This window comes from Ambystoma mexicanum, chromosome 7p (assembly GCF_040938575.1).
Source record: "Ambystoma mexicanum isolate Mex_15411 chromosome 7p, UKY_AmexF1_1, whole genome shotgun sequence".
Classification (NCBI taxonomy): Eukaryota; Metazoa; Chordata; class Amphibia; order Caudata; family Ambystomatidae; genus Ambystoma; species Ambystoma mexicanum.
In genome coordinates this window covers 899378009-899403947 of record NC_090939.1, presented here as the reverse complement: position 1 = coordinate 899403947, position 25939 = coordinate 899378009, and the positions used below count along the sequence as shown (strand labels likewise).

At 43.1% G+C, this 25939-nt stretch overlaps 1 protein-coding gene across 1 annotated transcript in view; it reads right to left on the bottom strand.

The window, feature by feature from the left end:
- Positions 1-11943: 11943 nt before the first annotated feature.
- Positions 11944-25939, bottom strand: part of LOC138526428 (coagulation factor X-like) — a 302087-nt gene continuing 288091 nt past the window's right edge. Inside the window, exon 8 of the mRNA XM_069637170.1 lies at positions 11944-12720. Within this exon, the coding sequence (XP_069493271.1) occupies positions 12197-12720 (524 nt within the window). The 3' untranslated portion in view covers positions 11944-12196. The remainder of the gene's footprint in view (positions 12721-25939) is intronic.

The following is a 25939-nucleotide window of genomic DNA, read 5'->3' as shown; positions in this document are numbered from 1 at the left end:
TCGGGTGGTATTTCTCGTCCTTGTGAGACTGTCTTTAAGTTACCGTAAACAATACCATCAAGGGTGTTAGCTCACAGATCCTGTCATTGCTTGTCCTTTATGTGGGCTAAGCGCTGACAGTCCCTGTAACAGCAACTGTGGGTGAGGAACTTCTCGACTTTCTTTGTAATCATAAGGAACCCCACATCCCTTTTCATATATTTGCATTCTTATCACATTCTGCTTGCACATCCTTGGTTTTAGTGTACACGTATCTTGGTTCCTGAGTGATCTTGTGCACATTTCCCTTTCCATATCTACTGCCTTTGTCTTCTCATGACACTAGCGCTCGGATGTAGTGGGATGTTCGAGAGTGTCTGCTATGAATTCAATCCATTTGTCGCAGGAATGTAGGTCAAGGGGCTGTTGGTCTTCATCCGGTTAATCTAGTAGAAAAGTCAAAGTTGGTGTTGCTGGAATTCAAACCAGTGACCCACGAGATGAACACATATCACTGTAGTGAGCACTTAACTCATTGAGCTACCTGACTAAGTGGCTTTTATTTGAGGAGAAACCCTGAAATTATGAAGCCGGGCTATCTAATTAGCAATACTTTTCATTTTTTACCTGTTGATGAAACATATCGGAGTTTTGATCTTGTTATAAAGTTGTGGTCCTTTGTCCACAACTTCCCAATAGAAATGGAACCTTGGAAGCAGAGTTTCAGGGGACAGCTTGTGTGTATGTTTTTCACTCCCTTTGAATCTTTACCAGTTGTTTCTTTACATGTTGTCCTGGACCTAAGGCAGTATGTTTGGCAGGCAGCATTTTCTTTAAAAAAAAAGATATCAATAAAAAAATCTATAAAAACAAAATGTTAATGAGTATTAAAAATGTGTTTTCATCAGTGTTTATTTTAGACTTGCAATACGCCAGGCCTGTGAAGTTGGTGTAGCGGTGAGATGGAGCACTCTGGACCACTATGGTCCCTTAAACACAATTGCCCTTTTTACCAAAGTCATAGGGCTTAGGGAAGTGAGAGCACACACGGTATGACTCTGTGATTACATCACAGTACGCAACGTCCCACGAGTAAGGAACTATATCAAGTTGCAAGGAGTGACACCCAAGTGTAAAAATAATACCTTACTTTAAAATTGTAGATGTGCAGATAAAAGACATCCGTTTCTATATACAAAGGATGTACCAGGCTTCACTTCCTGTGCACAGAACGACTGGGCAACAGTACCTTGCTAGTGGCTAGGATTTATTCATTTTTGGAGTTTTGTAAAGTGGCATCCACAGACAACACACTGCTTCAGATGGCCAAGAGCAAAGGGCTGGGCAGGTAGAGGGAAAGGCAAGGGGAGAGAAGAGGAGGTCTGGGTAAAAGGCTACAAATGCTGGGACATTACAGAGGACAGCAAGTTTTTTCATTCCGGGGATCATATATACAGCAAGACATACAATGATTTTCTGGTACTTGCAACTCTGAATTTGACTTCAGCTGACACGTGTTTCGACCATTCAGGAACGAAGGGGACTAAGCGGCCGAACATGGTCCTGTTTCATCATATATGGGGTGCATTCAAAGGCCCAAACTGAAGGTCCCTTTCACAGGAAAAGCAGGATTGTTTTAACACTGACACAAAAACGTCTTTGCATGTGTGGCTGCAAGTGATAACTGAAGGTTTCTTTCACATGAAAAGCAGGAGGACTTTTAAACACTGACCCAGAAACGGCTTTGCATGTGTATTTTTCCAATTAAAATGGAAGGGGCCATGCTAAAAAGGCCTACCAATCATCACCAAAGGAAAAACATCATTTTAAGTGACAAAGCAAGAAGAAAATCAAATGTCCCTTTAGCATGAAAAACGGGATTTTTAAACACTGACACAAAAACAGCTGTGGATGTGTGTGTTAGGTAAAGTTTGAATGCAGTACCCTCTGGGAACACTACAAACAACTATTACTACAGGTATATGCAACCCACCCTTTGGTATAAGCTAGTACTACACAGTTTTGGTAGTGTGTTGAGCAGCCAGGCTTATCTCAAGAGGGGAAATGTGAGCTGTAGTGGAGTTACACAAAGATTCACAGTTACAGGTATTCAAATAAACTCTTACACTCAAGGTTTCTTGCTTATACAATTAATGATTTATTTATCAGTCAGTTATAAAGCCTTCTTCAGAAGGGAGCAATAGAATAGTAACACACAAATATACTTCAATTCTGTACACTCTGAGTTTCTGGATCAGACAAGGCCCTTTTGGGATGGCCTACAGACGCAACCTACAACCACAGGTGACTTCAGAAATCAGGGTGCTGGGGACATTAATACCTTACTGTTGGCATACAGAATACTCTCAGTAGTGTATAAAAGGCAAAGGTTATTAGAACACAAGAAATACACATTTTCTTAAGCATGGCAAATACTTTCAGATAGCTCTGAGAAGAGTCATTCATTTCAATAGGCTAAGCCAAAGTCAATAGGCAAAAGTCTTTGTATAGGATGCAGCACTTCAGGTAAGTAAATGGAAAAGTCTTTGCAAAAGTTCTTAGCAGTCTTTGATAAAAACAAGAATCCAATGTAAGGCCACAAGCTGATTAGACTTGTGAGTTGCAGAAGTTACAAGCAATTCCACAGTAAGAGGTAAGTTCTCTTGGGCTAGTTTTACAGTACCTTAGTAAAGAAGAACAAGATGCAGCTGAAGACTTCTGTTCCTGTATAGCTCTGCAGATCTCACTGTTCCTGGGCCTCAGTCGTGGGGACAAGAGAGAGGACGTCGGGGGGGCTCCTGCCCTGTATTGGCACCATCAAAGCTGGCAACCGGCAAACTTTACTTTCAGTGGCTGTTTCGTGTTTCAGCTCCTTGCGGTACAGCAAATAACAATAAGCACGGTTTGTGGCTGTCAAGGTGGACTTTCCTCACATCTGAGGTCCTGCACTCAACTGAGGGGGGTCAGGCTTGGTAAGTCCTGCTTCGTGGGAGTCCGGAGGATCTTCCAAAAGCTTACAGCTTACAAGCAACACACACAATCTGGTGTCCCTCTCCCTGGCTCTATGGTTTCCTGCAGCACTCTGAGGAAATGCAACCAGCTCTGAGATGGGGGTCCAGGTGGCTTACTTGGGAGTTGATTGGTCCCACCAACTCAAAGGGAGAAGTCGTCCTTGCAGGGCTTCTCTGTCGATGCAAACTTGGCGATTTGGAGCTGCAGCAGGGCTTCACCGGGCAAACCAACGGTCCAGGAGTTGCAGCTGCCGTCCTCTTCAAGCTCTTCTTTGGTTCCTTCGTCCAGTGGTCGACTCTGGCTTCCAAGCCAAGACACTCGCCTTTTACTCAGTTCTCTCCCATTTATTCCAGCCTAGCTGCTTCTCACCCAGCAGGGTCGCTGTCCTTGCCAGAAAGTCAGCCAGCCAATCGTCACAGAGTGTGTTTGGGTCTCCTAGGAGACTAAGAACAGTGAGTTTCGGGCACCTCCCTCACTTCCTGCTTACCCCAGACACTCTGGAGCCAGAGGCGGGTTTCACTCCTGAAGCCCGCCAAAGGCGAATTAACAAAGAGACCAAACTTGGTTTGGCACACAGAGAGAAACTCGAGAAGGACCTTTCCACAAAGAAATGGAGAAAAAAGAAGACCACGAACCATTTTAACAAAGGAGGCTCAGCGCCATTTTGAAAAACATGGCTCCCGCAATGTAACATTACCGGAGCTGCGAACAGTTCGCGGTCGGGGTAAATCATGGGAGTTCATTGCAAAACCACTGCCACCAGCCATTCTGAGAGGAAAGGGTAACATATGAATGCTACATGAGTAACTAGACATAGGGGATACTAAGTAACCCCTCCAGCACTCTATTTTAAGATACCGTGTGCTGGGTCTAGAATTTTACAGGACTAAGTGAAGTCAATTTCACGCCACTGTTCTGGGAAACAGTAGTTGATCCCAGAGAAGGTATTTAAACCTTGGGGAATCTGAAAGAAATCCCTGTGTAACTGCACAGAAGGTGCTTTGTGACACAATTTTAAAAGATGATGCCTATGGAGGTGGTTAGACTCCATAACCAAAAATAAACACAGTGTATAAAATCACCTTAAAATACATGAGAGAGGGGCGGGGGGAAGGGTCTCATTCTCTCCAGGTTAAAAAAATCAAGTCCTCAAAATCCAGCAAAGTTGCTGGAGGACTCTAAGGTGGAGGGAATTAGCATATTTTTGAGAATTCTCCCTAACAGTGTGTTTGCAGTTTAAATGTGAAAATTGTACCAGTGCTAACAGAAAAACATCAGGGAAAAACACATGGTGTGTGTTGACAAAATGTAATGTATATTATGTTTCGCATGAAAAATATCAGCAGACATTTGAAAAGAAAAGCCCACTTTGATTTCCAGGGAAACGTTCCTGTAGGCCATTGGCAAAACCTTTTGCTGGCTGTGGGACACAAGTTGCAAAGAACTTCCCCACTGGAAGACTGGCATCCTAATGTTTACAACTGCTATAAAATGTGGTATCAGCTGCTTGGAGTTATCTGGGTCGGGACTCCCAGTCTACCGCGCACCTTGTTTATGAAGTATTTGTATGTTGGCCCGCAGCCTTGCTCCTGGTTTGTCTGGGGACCAAATCCGGGGTTCCCAATTGGTTAAGTGAGTTGGTGGGATGGCAAACCAGTGGATAAGATCGGGCGCTGGGAGGATTCAATAATCCATGAATATAGCTGATTTGCTAGAGGTTGGGATTCATCATCAGGTCAGAGCAGTAATAGTGGTGTTAGTCATTTGTTGTTTTATTATATTGGTCAACAAAAAGACCAGAACAGTTTCAAGACACTAAGTTGGACAGAAATTGCAAGCTTTGTTCAACATAGGTGAGTGCACACAGCCGACGTGCGTTTCGACCTAAGTCTTTTTCAGGGCCAATAGAGTAGAGATAGGGCTCTGGATAGAGCTGGTGGGTGGTCCTCCCGAGTCAGGGTGCCACTGGGGCTGGATAGCCAGTTCTGGTGCCGTGTCGGCGTGTCAATGCCCAGGAAACGGAGTCACCCGGCGACACGGCACCAGAATTGGCTATCCAGCTCCAGTGGCACCCTGACTAGCAAATCAGCTATATTCATGGATTATTGAATCCTCCCAGCGCCCGATATTATCCACTGGTTTGCCATCCCACCAACTTGCTATAAAATGTGGCCTTCCCGAAAGGTGTTGTCCCTGAAGGCTGCAAAGACAACTGGCCTTGGCTGGAGCATGGGCAGAATGTAGACAGGAAGTGTGAAGACGTGGGGCTACAATTAAGAGACCAAGGTCCCTTAGCGGGTTGGAGAATTTAACGCCTGCTTTTAGCAGGTGTTAAAAACCAACCCGCTAAGGGACCTTGGTGCTAATTACGGTACCGCAAATTTGCGGTACCGTAATTAGCACCTTCCCCATTCCCATTATGCCCTATGGGGCAAAAATGGGAATGGGGAAGGGCAATGGGGGAAGGGGGAATTACCGCCCCACCAACCTTGGAATAGGTCGGTAATTCCCCTTTCCACCAAGGCGGTGCCAGTATTTTACCGGCATGGACCAAGGTGCTATTAGCACCTTGGTCCACCGCCTACCGTGTAATGAGGCCCAAAGAGACTGATACCAAAAAAACTCTGGTTACAGGTGGGCCCAGTGAGTACAAATGGCCTAGAGGCATGGGGATTGCCATTTGTCCCACAGCAAAATTTACTATTAATTTTAAAAGGACTATTATCATTTAGGCCTTTTTCCCAGCAACAGATTTTCTTTATTTACGTGGCATTTTTTAGGTAATTTCCAGGTGATTTGGGGGATATAAAATTCCTCCACCTGTGACTCAGCGAACTGTAATGGCCACTAAAATGGGTTTCCGGCTGATCTGAAAATGTAAACAATTTGGGAGTCGCTGAACGGGTGGAGGGTAAAATTAGGAATATGGGGAATGAATCGCATTTTTTTAACAATTTTGCATTTTTTGTAAACGGCAGAAAGTGTCATATGGCCGTGCAAAACGGTGCAGACCTGTCATCTTATTAATGCCCCCCTGATTAGCAGAATTAGAATATATATAAATATATATATATATAATGGCAGTTGCAAGTCAAATTATGAAGTTTAGCCACATAACTAGATGTTTGCCAAAATTTGACATAAGAACAAATGGGGATTGCTGATGGGAATTACCATATGTTGCTCCAGATCCCTAATCCAATCTTGAGAGGGAGGCTGGAGTAAAGAGAAGGTTAACAGTCCAATCCTAGCTGCGAGAACTCTTGCAGGCTACTTCCCCAAGATTGTCAATTTGATGGCGTCAGAGAGAGCTGTGTAAATTTACCATCAGGAGTGCTGCTGAAATTTACCATCTGACAGCTGCAAGGAAACACCAGAGGAGATTGCTGAGAGTGCATCTGGGTGGAGCTGTCTATTTCTAGGAAGGCCTAAAAGTTGACTGGGTCCTATGGTGGAGAGTGGGTGGCCATCCTTGAGAGTGGAGTGTCCAGACCCCTGCTCTATCTTTCCAGAGTATCCTGAAATGCAGCTGGATGTCCTGAACTTTAAACAGAAGCTTTCTATGTAAGTAGAACTGAGCCCTGGGAAACCAAAAGATGGGGGAGTCTGCTTGCCTTAAATCCTTTCCCTTTATAGTGGGTGGGTGTGAGGGGGGAACAAAACTATGTGGATCCTTAGCCTACCTAACTAAAAAGATGAATGTAATTAATTCCCCTTTTGGTGGAACACTACAGGGTGATTTGTGTTAAAATTCAAAATTAATAAAGCTCACTTCCCAGTGTGCACTGAAAAACTTTATAGCCTATCATTTAATTGGGTAATCCTTTTTGTCCTGTTGACAATGACTTCTTTAAAGAAGAGGGGTGTCTTTGTTCTTCAATCAGTTCAATCTTCTTGTCCAACGTTCCCCTAACACACGCCTTTAAGTGGGGCAGGGGCTGAAAATACGAAATTCTTAAATCATCCACATTTTTTACAATCCAGCTTCCCCAAAACAGGCCTTTAGTGGATGTGGGGGTTTGGGGGGGGGGGGGGTCAAAAATCCCAAATTCACAAATCATTCAAATTTTTCTGTCAGACTTTCCCAACCCAGACCATAGTAGGGGGGGGCGTCTGAAAAACATACCGCTAAATCACCCTGTGTTTATTTTAAAGCAAACGTGTGGCTGAAATAATAATTGCCATATGCATTTGCACAAATTGTAAAAAGAAACTGCTACCTTTTAAGCGTGCATCTATCAATATGTTCACTGACCTGCACTAATTATTTCTTGGTGTACTTTGTAGAAAATAAAGAATTGTGATTTGTGTTATTTTCAACTCATGTTTGTGATTTATTTATGTTGAGAGAAGTTTATCGTGTTGTGCCATGGATAAAGTGGTGTTTGACATTTCTGTGCGAGTTTTGTAACATTTAATCCAAATAAACCTAAACATATGTCCTGTACACCGGTCTGATTCTTGGCACATTGGTAGCACAGGGGGGAGATCCAAGGGGTATTAGATGAATTAGAGATAGGGCTGAATAAAATAATCTGTTAAACAATTTGTTGTCTGACACCTTGAGTGGGGAGTATGGCCTCTCAATAAACTGTTAGATACATAAGAAGAGGCTAGCAAGCTTATTACTTGCATATTGAACGGCTATTAAGTCAGCAGAGTATGTGTATACTGAACGTGACACTGAGAACCTTGGACAGAGAAAAGAAATTAATCAATATGGTCAAGACATTATACAATGAGTACAGGATATGACATTATAACGAATGGACAAGATTATCTAGCCTTGATAAGGATCTGAATGGTCTAAACACATGTCGGCTAAAACCAAATTCAGAATTGCAAATATCAGTAATAAATCATCCCAGACACTGAGAAGTGTGGGGCAGCCTATTTCTCTTATTTAGTACACTTTATTCCATGACTGAGGGCATAGTCACAAGGGTTGTTTTTCATGCTGTTTTCCCTGATTTCAATGATTATCTTGTGATGAGACAAATAATTGTTGCTAGCAGCACAGCACCACGTGTGTCCAGATGGCCATCTTTTTGAAAAAATGATTATTCTTGATTGCAATGAAAGTCGGGCAGCTAATGACTAATGAGAAAACGAGCATATATCTCTGGCCGCAGTGGGTAAAAGTCACAATATAATTTTCTGCGAGGGTGGAAACTCAAAACAGTCCTCAATAACCTCCACGGCCTGCAGGCTAAAAATTGGTTGGTTATTCAGGGAAACAAGTGCAGATAGTAAGGTGATTCAAGGACTCCATGCCTTCATCTTGTTTTACTTTGGCCCGCTTCACCAACCTCCTGTTTATTCTTCTCATCATGCCATACAAAGCACAGTTGCCATTGACAGCCACCTTCCACCTGCTTTGATACTGGAAGAGGCTTATCAGGGACTGGACCACATTGATACTAGTGGTTCTGCCTCCATCCCCGCTCTGACACCGCTCCACCCCAGGTACCCATTTTATCTTACCCTTTTTCCAAATCAGCCTTTGGGCCATCCCAGTTAATGCACATTGATATGATATGCCATTTTTAATGCGCCTATAGACAAGTGTTTCAAGGCGCATTTCCAACAAAAAGGTAGTGGATGCCACAGTGCTGAACATCTATAGACTGCCACCCCTCTACCGCTCTTCTAGCTCCCCCAACCCCCAAGATGGAATGTATTGGCAAGTGTGGAACAGCAAAGGGTCCCTGGGGACAGGCTGCACACCCCAGGCACTATGTAAGGTAAGCCTAGACATGCATAAAAGGGGATCCCTGAGAATATGCGGAAATATGCCCTATATTGAATGGTGCACTTATGGGGTAACTGTCTCACAGACACACTGTTAAACTGGTCCTGCGCTGAGCCCTGGAGCCCCACCCACTAGACAATGCTGCACTCAGGGGGCAGTGTAAATGAACTGGACCTGTGTTGACTCTCGGTAGTGAGAATGTACTATACTCATTTACACTGTACTGGCTATCAATATGAATTGCGCCACAGTCTTTCTTGCACCGAGTTGTCTGTACTGTACTTAGTGGTATTTTATACTGGGGGCACTGTCCTCACTAGCACCAACCTGGATTCACTGAGGCACCGTACTGCCATTAAATGCCACTCTACTGAATGGGCACAGAAAGGACAGACCCCATAAGGACAGGCAATGATGCCCTGAGGCCAGGGCTGGATGCCCCACCGGGACACCGGGACATCACCCAGTAGGCCTCTGGCCTGCAGGCCCTCTTTGGAGTGGATGGATACACACGACAGCACATCGCGCGATTTTGCGTCCGTCTGGGTGGTTTGTGTTGAATTGGCTGCCTGCAATGAAGGCTGCCACCACCAACCGAGGCAGGTGCTGCAAATTCTTTTTTTTCCCTTCCCAGCAGCGCCGGGCCCGCGCCTGCTCATGAGGGCCTCCTGGGCTGAGCACCGGATTGGAACCGCACGTGCCAGTGCACACATTGGCAGCGCAGCGGCAGGTCAGCAGGGCCTGCAGCCGGCCTTGACAAGATCGATCATGTCGTCTAAGGTAAGCAAGACGCTGATGCAATATCACTTCATGAAGGAACTCTTGATTCGCAGGACATTGGATACACGGCTCACTTTCAAGATGAAGTTTAGCTTGAGGATACACAAGTTGCTGGAGCGGCCGCTCTGAAAGTAGTTCAGAGGCCATAGTACAGAAATCTTTCAGCAGTGACAATAAGCTCTAGTGCAAACATCATATTCTCTTCCTGCATGTTTGCAGCAAGAACATATTTACCTCGTCCTTTCCTCTGGTGCAAACATGCATTGTAGGAATGTTTTTTGCACGAGGGTGCAACGTTTCTGAAATACCACCCCATATGTTGCTGGCGCGTTCCACTTCTGGGAATGGCTCATAAATCAGGCCGGGAAAGAGACAAAGTCTCCCAAATCTTCATATTCAGTAACACTTTACATCAAGGGAAAGGCCAAAGGTCATTGGAGTTAATAGTTGACAAGCCCAGAAGCCGTAAATAAATGATATGCTGTACTAAAGGTCGCAGCTGCACTGCCACAGCCCACTCACTGCATAGAACAGAAGACACGTTTTTTGGCATATCTTGTTACGGACTGATGGGTTCAACACACCACCCCATAAGGGGTACGACCCTCGTGACTGCTTCTCTACAGCCTTCAACCGCCCGCCTGGAGTTTCCCTGTCATTAGCAAAAAGAGAAAGCAATATGGCTTAATCACTGTTTCTGAAATGTGTGTTCCAAAAATGCACCATTTCAACACATTATTTTAAAAACATTTCTCGCAGGCAACCCTCCCTTGGAATCACTGTAAATTGGTTGGGCTCCCTTGCTGCACTCGTTCGTGCCATTTCGCAGAAAATATGTACGCCCACCTACTTTGACACTTCACCAGCCGCAACTGAATAATAATAATAGCAAGCAGTGGCCATGCCAACAGTTAGGGCTTTTGTAGTAAGCATGGGAAAGCAGTCATTGCCGTGATGGTATTAACCTGGCCATGTATGGTAGCAGGTGCAAAATGGTGCCAGGGCATCTAATGGCAGTGCCTGGCAAATGCCTAATACTAACAGAAGCCAAAACGGATGGCTTTGCCAATGCTTGTTTTAACAAGACTACAGTGAAGGACCTTATATTTAGTGCTTATAAATCGAGTGGCTGAAGGTAAACCTGGTTAAGAAATGTGTATTACACCAGTAGCACTTACAACTCCAATTCAGTCATTAACTCTCAGAAGACTGCTTTGAAAAAACCCTAACAGGCACTGCCAGTGCAAAGTTTGATGGCAAGACTTGATTACAACGAGCTCAAAGAGTTCCCATGAGGAGGTGTTTTGGGCGGGGAGGGGCAGGAACTCGGTGGGAATGGCCATAGGGATTGGCACAGCCGTGGGCAGTCACTGGGAGGGCAAACAATTGAACAGCACCTACATGCCCTGTGCCCCTCCCTCCTCATATGCCATTTCTCCTTAGCTGTACTCCAATGCAATAGTTTCGGCTTTATAACAGCCCACACTAAAAATGATGATAATAGTAAAATAATACTAACAATAATCATACTAATAGTATCAGGAATGTATATGCAGCTAAATGTGAGATTTCCCCCACTTCTGTTGCAGTGATAGCTGGGTGTGTTTGTGTGTCATGTAGCTGTTTAAGTTATGCCCTTTGACCTTACTGAAAAGCCTGCAAGGTCAGCGGGGATTGTTTAATGCCATTTATCTCATATTTCCTTTGAGTTGTTTTTAGAGTTTCCTTAACCTTTGCTGCCAAATGACATTGTGAGGGAGTGTGAAATGTACGACCAGTAACATGAACATGTAGGTGGCGACAATACGAATGAACGCAGAGCTCTTTCATAAAGCATGTCATGGCGGTTCATTCACGTATAAATAACAATAGCAAGCGGTGTGAATTCATCTGATTGGAGGAGCCCGCGCAACGCCGCGGGTGGCTTTCTCTGACTAAACAGAGGAAACCCCGATTCCCCCCAAAGCAGCATGCATGCTTTTTCTCAAAGTCTTGCTTAAGAAGCGTGCTCACCCCCTTGTAATTCTCTGAAGATCCCAATGCACAAAAGCATTTTGTTTTGAAATATTTGTGTCATTATTTCTCCTGTGATAAGGAGCTTTGGAATTCTTGTGCCTCCAGTCCAGGCCAGGGGTGGGCTGGCCTATGGGGAACTTTGGAGATTTCCTGGTAGGCCTCTGTACTCTGGACCGTTTTTGTGTGGTAACCTATTTTATTTCGGATTTTTCTCATAGGAAAAGGGTTGGGCTTGCTGAAAATGTGTAATATGGGCCCACGTTGAACATTATTTCCAGGGCCTGTTTTGGTTCTCAGCCCCCCCTCCCCCCCTGCCTGAGGCAGCCGATACAGACTAGCACTGCTCCAGTGAAGCAGTGGCAAACAGGATATGAACAAATAAAGCCCATACTTCCGGCCACGTCCTGGTGTTGCCAATGCTTGTTTATTGTGGTAAATGAAAGTCGGAACAATCTGCTTCAAATTCATCTGTTTGAAATTTACATCATTTTAACAATGCAGATACAGGGCCAGTAGACGGCACCTGGAACAAATAAGATACTGTCCCCATAGACTTTCATGAAGGATTCATGGCACATGAATGCAACATATAAGGTGTCTTCATTTAGAACTATAGTTAGCTTTCACACCAGTGTGCTTCTTCTTTTCCCATCATACTCAGCCATGGAAATGGCACATTGATGCTCTTATCCAGTCTATGAACTTGGACACTTGAGTAAACACTCCAAACATTTCTCCAGTTCTTGACCTTTTCTGCAAGCTGGCTATCCCGGTGACAAAATACGTATCTTTGTATGGGACGATATGTGGGCCTCCGCAATCACCCACGCACCCTGCATCAGCCATTACCCAAAACATATTTCCTGTGATGTCGCTGCTAGTGGGAAGACGCCAGCGTGGGAATGCGACACGGCGCAGCTGAAGCCGAGTGGTGCGCTGATTGGTTTCTGAGTCGCATTCCATGAAACTAGTATATCCTGACCTTTGGGCCATCAAAACCTGTTCCGCAAAGTCTGCCTCAGGAAGACAGGCTGGGACCACGCGCTGACTGAAGAGAATAGCTTCCTTCAACTTGATGAGAGCAATGTCATTGTCGTAGGTTTCCGGATCAAATTTTCTGTGCGCGAGTATGATGTCCACCTCGTGGGTCGACGCGCTGCTGTCCTCGGTGTCCACCATCCCTATCAGAAAACGAAATACAGAATGATTACCACATCGCCTAAAAATCCCAGCCAGACATGCTTTAACATTCTTCTGAATGGCAGACATTACTAGGAAACTGTTAATAAGACATTACCATATTGATAAGCCACACTGCGATCATTTCACCCATTAATTAATCACAATTTAAACCTCTTCGGCACCAAATAACACCACACATCCAAACCACCCCTGAAGTAGCCAGGTGGCAAAGTGTTAAAAAACCTCACAAAATACATAAATGAGTAAACTGCACGCCTCTCTGTAGGTATTTGCATGAATATGTGTTCAGCTCATTGTTTCTTGTCCAAAAAGTAGCATTTTACTTATTACTCCACTTTTTTACTTCACTCTAACAAGGCACAAAACCTGTTTTATCACTGACAAAAGCCGCACCCACTTAATAGATCTGCCTCTCCTGAACACTCATGAAGCTGATGTTCTTGATAAATCACACAGTGAATGGCTCCAGGCCAGGCTCTCCATGCTTCTACCCAAAGGGTAGAATCAATTTGTGGCAAACAGTCTTGCTAAATCACACAGTGAATGGCGCCATCAACAATGCTCTATCAATCCAATCTAGGGATTCACAGATATCTCCACTCCTGTTATCAACTGACAAAAATATCACTGACTTAAAGGTTCGAGGGAATAAATCATTTACCACCAAATCAACCCGATCCAGAACACTCTTTCAAAAATCTAACACTCTATTACATTCCCAAAGCATATGCTTGAAGGTCCCTCTTGAGTAATTACACCCCCAACATAAATCCGTATCTGCCAAACCTCTCCTATTCATCCTCACAGGCGTCCAGTAAACACGTCCTAAAACGCACTGAATGTACCTCAGGTTTAAATCAACTTTAGCTTTCACAGCTGCTTTCCACGCACAGTTCCACGATTCCTCAGACAACTCCACTTCCAATTCTGCCTCCCATTCCAATCTCAATTTATCCCAAGAGTTCAAAACATTCCTGTAGAGGCATCAGCTTAATAAAGGTTGAAACTACCCCTGGTGATATAGTGAACAATTCACAGATTTGAGGTCTACAGTCTAAGGGTGTATCCAATATCTGTAATCTCTCTCTCAGTAACTGCTCTAAAGATCTATATCTCCTAACCTCCCTATTGTGCAGCCCATAACAGCTAACCAGATCCTCAAATGGAACCATCAATCCTTCTCTCCAGACATCTCCTATCTTTAAAATACCCTTGTTGGCCCATGCTCTCCAATTGAGCATTTTATTTTCAATTTTTAAGCCTGGATTCAGCCAAATTGATGCCGAATTATAAAAAAATAAAGACTGTCCACATCCTTTAACCCAAGAAAATAAAGCAGATTGCGAAACTACAATTGGTACCAATTTTGTCACAGAGTTTGGTATCCTTCCATAGGAATATTAACAATCCACAGAGAAGGGGTATAATCTTTCCCGTTCCATCAAAAGCCAGAAAGGATCTGAATTCTTTCTTTCTCCAAAGTAATGGATGCTTTTTTTAATAAGAAACCTTTATAATAATTTTCCAACTCTGGGTAACCAAAACCCCCATCCTTAATTCTACGTATCATTATAAATCGAGGAATGACAGACTTACTAATGAGGGAACAGGTAGGTTTTGAAGCGACGTCTGAAACCCAGGTGATTCAATATAAAACAAAGTTCAACAGGAAAAGAATTCCAGAAGATTGCAGTCTGAACAGAGAAGGACCTGCAAACCATTATCTCAGTCAGAGATAACATATGACATCTGCTCTACATGCATTGCTTTGGTTGCCATTAATGAAAGGGTTTGCTTTAAAACCCTCTGTATAATGCATTGCACTCTTTCAGGTTTAGGCCCAGTTTTCTCATGCTATGTTCCCAAAAGGTATATCAGGTCTTCGTCTCTTGGTCTAGTAAATGTCCCTTGTTTATTGGGGTACTATATACAAGTAGTGTCATGTGAAATGAAAAAATGGGATTGGCCCCAACAAGACAATAACCGTCATAATATCCTTTCCAAAGAAATCTCTTTTTTGCCCATTGGGTGGTTGGGCCTTGGAGCCTGTACAGTTCAAGCGAGGCGGCTTGCATCACCTCCCCTCTACTGATGCTACGTGCACTCAGGTGTCCCGAACCCTCTTCTTTTTTTTCTCTTAAAAAAACTTTCTTTTTTTGTCTTCTGTGTCTTCCGTTCATGTTGTGCGTGGAGGCAGCTACAACAGATTGGCTAACAGGTGCTGCCCTGTAAGGACTTTAACAAAACAGGCATTTGTTCAGCTGTGCATCGCAACTTGTGGCGCATTGCTTTTTTTTTGGATTAAACAATAACCCCTTTTGGATACATCGAGCAAATGGTGCAGGGCCCCTGGAGTTTGACGTTCCCTTGTTCCCACCATGGCTCTGTTACTGTTGTCAGGGTCCTGTAACGACTGACTCAGGGACTATGTTGTTCAAGCAGAAAGCACTAGAGAGGGGTCCTTAGGTTGCACTGAACCTACCCTGGGCTTCTTTCTCTTCCTTTCTCTAAGCTGACAATAACCTCTCTTTCCTGGTCTCGTTCCTCTTCCCACCTTTTGGAGCAGTCAAGGCAAACCTGGCCGACTGGAACCTTTATGTTCTCACTGTGTCTGTCCTGGTTTTCCTTGATCTCTCCTTCACTTCTTGACTTTGCTTGTTTCCCATCCTGCCACCTCGGGTTCATCTTCCTTAGCTGAGATGGCTGCTTCGGTGTCCCTCCCTGGCCCTAATATCCACTCCTCATACTGGAAGCTGGGTTCTACCGCTTACTCCTTGCATCTCTCTTGCATAACTCTCTCCTGTCCACTATCTGTTCCTGCCATTGACATCTCCCCCTTCTGCCTCGCCCTCACTCCAGAGATCGCCACTTCCGCCTTGATCTCTCTTGCTAATACCAGTATCTCCTTTTTCTTAATCAGCATCCCTGGTGTTACACCTCCTCTGGTACCACTTTCTCCTTTTGCTCACTCTCCATTCATGATGCTACTACGCCCCCATGTGTCTCTTCTATGAGCAGCACCTCCTTTTGGTTTCTTTCCATCCTCAGTGTTACCAACTCCACCCTGGGTCTCTTTTACTGCCACCACCTACGTCTACTCTCTAGCCACCCTTCATGTTACCACCTCCTCACACTCTCCACTGCATCACCTCTTCAGTCTCCCCTAGCTCTCCAGCCTCTGTTCCTTCCACCATTCTCCATCCTGCAGCTGCTTGCAAAGTTGCGCTTCATCCTCCTGGTGGGGTCATTCCCCGAGGATCTGCACCTGTGAGGATCAATTGCATGACAACACGGATTGGTTGGTACTTTGTGTGCACCTAGGGCTACTTCAGGTTCAGGGGTTGTGGCCAAGTCTATTTCAGGCTAGTCAGCCATCTTGGTTTTCCGATTTCTTCTTCTGGCCTCCTTTGAGGCTGCTTGTTCTGGGCTGTGGTTCTAGTGTCTCCAGCACAAGCATTACAGATTGGGAACATGCTTGAAGCTCTCTCCCAGGCCCAACCTCCAATGGCCCGGGGTAGCACCCGCCCCGCTTGTCACTGGCCTATTTGTTCCCACAAACAGGGAGCAGACTTGGCCAAAGTACATATATCCAATTCAGCAATATACAGTCGACAACAATATGAAAGTAAATACCAAGTCAGTAAATACATACAAAAATAAATAAGCCCCTTTATGTGGGCAGGTAAATGCAGAGTGAATGCAAACGTGTATGTGTACACATCCAAAAACCTACCAGTGACCATATGAGTTTTTAACCCCCTTTCTACCTCAGTATCTGCCCTTTTTATAGAAGGGACATTCCAGCATAAAACATGAGATGAGTTCGAGAGTTAGAGACAGGTGTTATGAAGAAGAGATGGATCCATCATTAGCCAGACACACATTCTTATGGTTTTTAGAGTTCATTCAGGGTTTTTTGTGAGTAGAGGGACACAAAAACAAACAGGGTGAGAACGGTAAATGTAAAGTATGTTCGCAATAGCTTCTCTCTGATTCACTCCTTTCCCAGGGTTTCTTCCCTGTTACTCAAGGAGTAGCAGACAAATGGATGGCTTCCCATGACTTTCCAATATAAACAGGACACAAAAGCGGGGGGGGGGGGGTCATATCCTTAAGGTTCCGACAAAGGCAAAACTAAAATAAAGCATGTGGGTTTCAGTATCCTTAAAAGTCTGGGCTCCATCCTGATAATCCTTGGTGGGTTTTTAGTCACTGACAGTCTGGGGCGTTTAATTGTCCCTGGCATGTCTTTCTAAATGTCTGATAGTTGTTGCCTTCTCTTTCTTCACTTTCATGTTGGGATTCTGTTCCAGGGGTCACAAACAGCCAATGCACAAATCTGGGGAACCACTGGAAAGAGTCTAAGAGTCAACAAGCTTAAACCCCTTGGTCTCAGGGCAGTGTTTGGCTGGGTGGCTGGATATAGGGAGGTTCTAGCACTGATTTAGGGGATATACTGAAGCTCAGCCCTCCCTTCAGGCAACTCACATCCACAACAATACTGCTCCTTACTCTGAGCTCTTGCAAACTCGTGTTCATGTTGCTACATGCACATACCTCCTCCACCTTACCCCGCTGGTCTTCCAGGTGTATGGGGTGGCTGGGGTACCTTCCTTCTCTGTCTCAGCCCTCCATGGCTATTCGATCTCTATGCACTCTTGTTATACCAATGGCTATACCAACGGCTGTTCTGCCAGCCCCACCTCCTGCTGATGTTGCTCTGCTTGCTACTCTATCTCTTAAAATCTTCTCTTGCAGATGTCTCATCACCTCCTCCTGTTAACAGACTGCCTTCACCTTCTGGTATGTTAACACCTCCTCCTGCTATCTCTCCTCTTCCCCCCCGGTTTATTGTTTGCGGATTCACCTCCTCCTCCTATTCTCTCACCACTTCTTCCTGTTCTCTCACAGCCTCTTTCTCTCTTTGTGCAGCCTTCTGCTTGCTCACCACCTCTTTCTGTTCTCTACCACATCCAACTGTTTCCTCCCTACCACCTACAGTTGTTTTAACATGTATTTCCATTGTTTCCAACCTCTGCATCACTGTTTCCAAATTCTCTTCCCATCTTTACTGCTGGACACCTGCTCACCTCTTCTCCAATGCAAATCCTTTAATTTTCTTTCCTTCTAGTCCACGTTTTTCCTCTCTTCTAAGTGACATCCTGTTCTCTACTCCCAATCACACCCTTACCTCTACCTCATCACCTTCTGAACCAGTCTCCTCCTCTCAGCTCCTCTTACCTCCAACTCACTCATTCTTTACATCTCTGCTCTGGACTCCTGGACCCTTCTGACAAATCCTGTCCTTTTTGGATGGACATGACCCTTTGTCCTTGGACCGCCCTTCATCAATGCCAATGTGAACGTGTAGGTGATCCTCTACTGCCTAATAGGCTTTTCCCCTTCCTTCCACAGCTCCACAAACCAAGCCAATAACTTGGCCAGCACCATCCTGAATTTCAGATGTGTACATGCAGGTTGTCAACTCCGCAGAGCATAGTTGTGTGTTTGTGTGGTGACGTGAAGGATGGAACATGAAACATCGAGGAGCAGCTGGAGGCATTTACTGAACTGAGGGTACAGGATGACCCTTCCTTGAAACAGTACTGCATATAGTGTTAAGGGGGTCAATCTCACAGAGAAATGTGTAAAGACACTGGAATGCAGGCTAAAACAAGTGACGGTGAAATCACTGCCTGAAACTAGACAGGGGTTCAAAACCTGCAAGTACAACCGAGACAGGCAATCACCCAGTTAGACAACAGAAAAGGAAAATGGAAGACAAGGGTTACACAAAAAACCCTCTATGTTCGACAACGGTAGAGGAAGCGGGATATTTCAAAGTAAATCCAGAAAACGCTACAGATATAATAGAATATCACATTGGGTGGACAGCCCAAGTTGCAATGGCAAAGGACATCTAGATGTTGGAGAAACAAGAACTACTTCGCCAACTGGGTAAACGAGATTTATGAAGATGATGATGAATGCATATCCTTGATTAGAGATAGGGAAAAATAATTGGAAAGTCTGAAACTGACAGTCAACACGAATGGGATAAGGGTTGCGATGATAATTGACCCAGGAGCTAAATATACTCCCCTCCCCTGCACCCCCCGCCGTCCCCCCCAGAAGTTCTATGGAAGAATAGATACACAAATAAATATCTACATGAAGTTGACATCAAGCCGAAAGCATATGGGGTGCGAAGATTGAACTTATTGTTTGGTTTCAAGCAGCTTTGCTTTTCAAAGGGAGAGAAGATGTAGGCAAAGTATATGTGTGGAAAAAGGGTTCAATGCCCTTATTGAGCTGGGTCTCATAAAAAAAAGCTGGCAGTTAAGTTGGATCCAAATGTAGATGATACTTTGTTATCTGTTGAAAATGAAACAATGCATGTCCTGCAGAGTACACATGAACAAGTCTTTCGGGAAGACCTATATGATGTATGAAAGGATTTGTACACAGAATAATGATGAAAAAGACTCTAGGCCAGTTACATAGAAACTACGTAATGTATCCTTTATTATCAGAGATGGCATGAAGGCTGAATTGAAAAGAATTAGAGGAACAAGGTATCATAGAAAGAACAGATGCTTCAGATTGGGTATCACTTGGTGGCAAGGAAACCATCTGGCAAGATAAGGATCTGCATCGATATGAGAGAACTCAATAAATGTGTGCTATGGAAAGATATTCACTACCAAATATACACAAACGTGTGTGTGTGTGTGTGTGGATGACCGGACCCGTGCCTCCCTCTGCCCTACTCCATCCAATTTCCTTATTTGCACAGTGCCCAGACACTCCGCCGGCATCTGGGTCTAGTATATTGCTATAGGATACCCAGTTAAGTTTTCATTTTAATTCCTAATTGCTCAAAGCACACTGTACTTTCTAACTTATGGCAATATACTATATTATACTGACCCAGACGGCAGCTATACCCACTAGGGATGATTTAATTGTTATCTGTGGCTGTTTTATTCTATCCAATTGCCCTATTTTGCACAGTGTCTCGACATCTTTTACCCACTAGGGATGATCAGATTTTATCCGTTGCTATTGATCTAATCAAACCGTCATGGTGGATTAACACAACCCTAACATTAGTTATCCACGTCATATATTATGCAGCCTCTGTCATAAAACTAATTTGCACATGGTACATTGCATTGTGCAGATAGAAACAAAAGTGCAATATTGCTTACCGCATTTGCTGACTATTTCTGGTATCATGCAGTACACCACATTTTAGAGATATAAGACACTGTAACACTACCTAGTGATGGCATCATTAACTTAGGATGCCGCACCTTGCGAATCAGTATTTGCATAATGCAGCAACACCTATAGCTACTACAGATACCTTTTCCATATGGATCCATCCGCTCAACTATTCGCTCAACTATTTAAACCTTTTCTATTTGATGCTTTGCTTTAACATGTGTATCATATTTCAACTTGCAGTGTCTTATAGTTCATGTATCCAATGTCTGATGTACAGAGGAACTGCAAGGCTGGTTATATGTACACTAGGATATGTGTTAAGCTACCTGAGTGGCCAAAACCACTCCAAGATGGAGGGCTGTTTTATGTGGTTAGTGATACTGAACCGGACTCTATCATTGCTTTTCTTGCTAACAACATCAATGCAGGACTAAACACACACACTATATAGCACCAGTCCTCTTTCATTTACACCTAACCCGACGAAGCCCATTTAGGGTGAAACGCGTAGTTCTTTCTCTGTTTGTGCTACTGCTCTTCCTTGTCCACCGATGATATACCAATAAAGGACTCTTGATGCACAGTAAAAGATGCTGGGACCTGATTTATATATTGCCTTTTTTAAATTGCCTGAGTGCCGCTGCATTTTGGACTCTGTTTACAGACCTTTCTTCTTTTCATATATATATATATATTTCAGTTGTGAACGGGAAACTGAGATGCCGTTCCATCGAGCAAAAATCGACAAAAAACTGTGCGGGTTGTACAAACTTAACAACCTTCATTTCATAGTTAGCAGTTTAAAAAAGAGGTCAAAGTATCCCAGTAAAGTTGTTGCCAGGCGGCAGCCTGACACGTTTCGCCACAACCTAGTGGCTTGTTCACAGTTACTCGTCCCCATGAGGGAGTTCATTTTAAAAACAGACACCCCGGTGATAAATATAGTAAAGGTGACCTACACAACCCACATTATATCTAGTGGCCATGTTTATTTGGGCTTACAGATGTGATTAACAATGCATGAGATTGCATATGGTCTGAACCTATTCAGTTGTTTGTATGTATATGGAGATATATATTTATATACGACCTCATGGTTCAAATAAAGGAAGAGAGTTTTGAGAAGAAACACAATTTCTGGTGTTTCTAATGAAATGTACGCATTCATATAAATAACGTAAGATCAAAACCATGATATTTGGCTGTAACCTGCATATACAATTAAATGGCACATTCCCTATACAACATGATATTGATGTCCCACATTTCTACAATTGAACAATGAGTAATGCTCTTAGAAATTAAGGTGCGTAGTGCATTCCAAAAGGTCTTACCTAAGGTGCGTAGTGCATTCCAAAAGGTCTTACCTAAGGTGCGTAGTGCATTCCAAAAGGTCTTATCTAAGGTGCGTAGTGCATTCCAAAAAGTCTTACCTAAGGTGCGTAGTGCATTCCAAAAGGTCTTACCTAAGGTGCGTAGTGCATTCCAAAAAGTCTTATCTAAGGTGCGTAGTGCATTCCAAAAGGTCTTACCTAAGGTGCGTAGTGCATTCCAAAAGGTCTTACCTAAGGTGCGTAGTGCATTCCAAAAGGTCTTATCTAAGGTGCGTAGTGCATTCCAAAAAGTCTTACCTAAGGTGCGTAGTGCATTCCAAAAGGTCTTACCTAAGGTGCGTAGTGCATTCCAAAAAGTCTTATCTAAGGTGCGTAGTGCATTCCAAAAGGTCTTACCTAAGGTGCGTAGTGCATTCCAAAAGGTCTTACCTAAGGTGCGTAGTGCATTCCAAAAAGTCTTACCTAAGGTGCGTAGTGCATTCCAAAAGGTCTTACCTAAGGTGCGTAGTGCATTCCAAAAAGTCTTACCTAAGGTGCGTAGTGCATTCCAAAAGGTCTTACCTAAGGTGCGTAGTGCATTCCAAAAGGTCTTACCTAAGGTGCGTAGTGCATTCCAAAAGGTCTTACCTAAGGTGCGTAAGGTGCGTAGTGCATTCCAAAAGGTCTTACCTAAGGTGCGTAGTGCATTCCAAAAGGTCTTACCTAAGGTGCGTAGTGCATTCCAAAAAGTCTTACCTAAGGTGCGTAGTGCATTCCAAAAGGTCTTACCTAAGGAGCGTAGTGCATTCCAAAAGGTCTTACCTAAGGTGCGTAGTGCATTCCAAAAGGTCTTACCTAAGGTGCGTAGTGCATTCCAAAAGGTCTTACCTAAGGTGCGTAGTGCATTCCAAAAGGTCTTACCTAAGGTGCGTAGTGCATTCCAAAAAGTCTTACCTAAGGTGCGTAGTGCATTCCAAAAGGTCTTACCTAAGGTGCGTAGTGCATTCCAAAAGGTCTTACCTAAGGTGCGTAGTGCATTCCAAAAGGTCTTACCTAAGGTACATAGTGCATTCCAAAAAGTCTTACCTAAGGTGCGTAGTGCATTCCAAAAGTTCAAAAGGTTGCTAGGCTGTACCCGGCTATTAAAAGTGCATAGTGCCTCAACAATCTAAGAATATATATGCTAGCACTTCAATGTTATATCTGGAATGTTATATGTACATATACATATATTTAATTATACTGTATATTATATTAGAATCACTAAATCAGAGCACAGTGATTCAATACTACCACTTAGTGTTTCAAAACAACAAAAGATCTTAAGGAACTACCTCACATTTATATATAAATTTCACATTCCTGAAGCAACAATCGCATATTATAAAGTGCATAGTGCATTGCTATAATAGATAATCCGCATATGAACTTGGAAACGCATGATACAAAGTGCAATGTATATATATAAATATTTCAGATGTAAATAGCGGGGAAACGCCATTCCGGCGAGCAGCACTCCCAATTTGTGATTCAAAAAAGGATTTCCAACATATTACGGCAAACAAAAGCCAACCAAAAAACTGCATGGGTTGAATAATTAAACAACCTTTATTCATTGAATTGCAGTTTAAAAAGTTAACGTTTTCTTAGTCACGTGGCTTGATCACAGTAACCTCTCCCTTTCGAGAGAGCCAATTTTAAAACACCATAGTAAACCCTAAAAAGGTGACTGAATTACATGTTGCACTTCTTGCGGCCATCTTTGGAAAGGTCAAACACTGGTTGTAAAATCTTGCATCATTCTTACAAAAATCTGATATGCATAGTCTCTAATATCAGACATAATATTGAAAAAGCGTTAATCATACATTTAGGCAATCATTTTAACAAAAAAATATATGATCATAATGCGTACGACCATTAATTGATAAATGGGGACAACAATACATTTCCACAGTGTGTGTGGTACACTTCTTTTGAGGAAAATCGTTAAATAAAGTGCATAATATGTTTCCAATAGCATGTGTACCTAAGATTTGTCCGTGTCCCACATTGCCACATATGCGCGAAATTAGTAATGCGGTTTGTATCAGATAGAATAGAAAATACATTCATGTCCGATGATTAGCATGATTTATGCATTCTCAACGAGTCGCTGACTAATATGAATGAATACAAACATGGCCAATAAGGTGCAGGATGCCTTCCTGTGTCATTTGTTACTAGTGCAGCCAATATGATGCTTAGTGCATTACTATAGGACAGATACAAAAAATATATGGCTGACACCCATTTGCATACGACAAATTGTCTAGTAATAAAGTGCACAGTAGTGCATATTTGCATGATCTTCAGCCTGGTTCAGCAGCTAAAGTGCATAGTGCATTACTAAATAAAACCTGTAAACGCGACACTAAGGTGCATAGTGCATTAATTATTAATTATTAAAACATTTAAACAGTACAATACTGCATCACTGGCAAGGCCGATTGTGTGCAAAATATTATATACTTAATATTATATGCAAATAGTCTAACGTCTATTGCTGCAAATATCTTCGGTTATGTACAGTATATAACTGGTTAGATATTTTCAATACCAGACTTTGCCATTGATAAAGTGCATAGTGCAATCATATAGACTTGTATATGCTGCACACCGATCATAAAGTGCATTGTGCCAACTAGACTGGAGAATGCATCGGTAAGCATGGTGTAAACCATTCTCTTAAGACATGTCATTGGGTATGCGGCCGGGTTTACAAAAATATGTGATCCATAACAATACATACTGTTATGGTAGTCTGTGAACAGATATATTTGGGTCAGTAAGTAATATTGTAACTGTAAGCACTAGTATAACAAAGATGAAGAAATGAATCACTCAATAAAAAAATAATAATGAAAGTGAAGTGATTGAATTAAAAAAGATGTTGAAGGACTATAAACAAAAGACAAACAAAGAATAGTTAACCATGGGTATTAGTCTTTGTTAATATATCAAACTCCAAGGAACGTGTATAATTCTTCATCAACATTATGGCCAACAGGATATTTACTTTCAAAGTCAATAATAAACCTTGTTTCCACCAAAAATTACAAGATTATAAATATTGTACTTTTATGCTGCATGCTGCAGCCATCGCCTATGTTTGTTTGATTAGGTTCCTGTATTAAGAACAACACTCCAATATTACTTTAGAAGAGTACATTCTTTAATAGATTAAGTAGTTCATGATAGGTCTCCCGATCACCCCGACAGCTTCTTAATTATAAGCACAACCGTGTGTAGAGACTTTTCATCAAAATTAATTTCCTATGTGATGTCATCAGTGCACGGTGGTGGCGCGAGTTATGGTTGCTCAGCTTACCATAACTGGCGAATTTCTGAGATTTTTTGGTTCTACTTGTATACATATCGTCTCTTTAACAAAGATTTTTCAATGAATTTCATGGGTTTTTACCAGTGCATGCTAATTTCCTAAAACTTACTAACATCATACTTACCCCAATATAGCAACATTGGTGTCCAATTTACAAAGTTTCACCTTAAAACTCTGCCATTTCCCACCTTCTAGCCTACTTTTTAACACTTCTATACACGTTTTGCAACTTTTTCCACTGTTTTTGCATCCATCGACGTTCGCAAACATCTGACGTCATTGCGGACCTTCCAGATAGTGTCAAGTGACCACACACTCATGCGTGGCATGATAACGTGTTCACAAATGCATCCGCACTGCGAGATCTGGTCCGTGCTTCAAAGACAGTTTGGAACTGCACTTTCTACTCATCTAGCAACTTTCAAGCTCAACACACAACTCCTACACCTTTTCTTACTCATTATCCACTAACAATCTAGCATACAGCACATACTTGGAAGAATATTAGCAAAACTGCTATTTATCATAAAAATGGCAACTTCTACTGCCATCCCTCCTCCCAAGAGCCACCATCAACACTACTATCTGCAGGACGAACACATAAAAAAGCGCAGCACTTCCAAAGATAATGAAGAGGACAGAGATAAGGAGGTAGAGGAAGTGCCTAACTCTAGCACCAATAGAGAATCATGGGTGTGGCAGTTCTTTACCACTGTTGGGAATGTACCAAAGGCTGAAGCTTCAAAAGTGAAATCCACTGAGTGTAACGTTATACTTAGTCACGGTCTACCTGGACAGTACTCCGACGGGACCACACATTTGGTGAAAATCTGTCCAGCGGTTTGGGCTGTAGACGTGAGCAAATCTTTCTTTCCATTGCATCTTTGGGGAAAATCACACATTTTCAGAACCCCCTATAACTTTGCCCTACCTTGACGAAACCTCATCAATATTCACTGGATTGATCTGACAGGGCCATGCACCTTTTTTTGCAAAGTCTCGAGAGGAGAGGGGGGGCAAGTTATAAGCCGCCCACTAAGTGCTCTTCCTATGGGTTAAGCAACTTAACCATAATTACAGGGCCGCTACCACAGGCCGTGTAGTTATGGTTAAGTTATGGTTAAGTTGCTAAACCCATAGGAAGACCACTTTTTCGGCGGTTTATAACTTTGCACCCCGTGATCGAATCTTCACCAAACTTTGCCAAAAAAGTATATGGGGCCCACTTAATTTTTCTGGGAAGGTATGGTTTCATGGAGGGGGGGGCAAAGT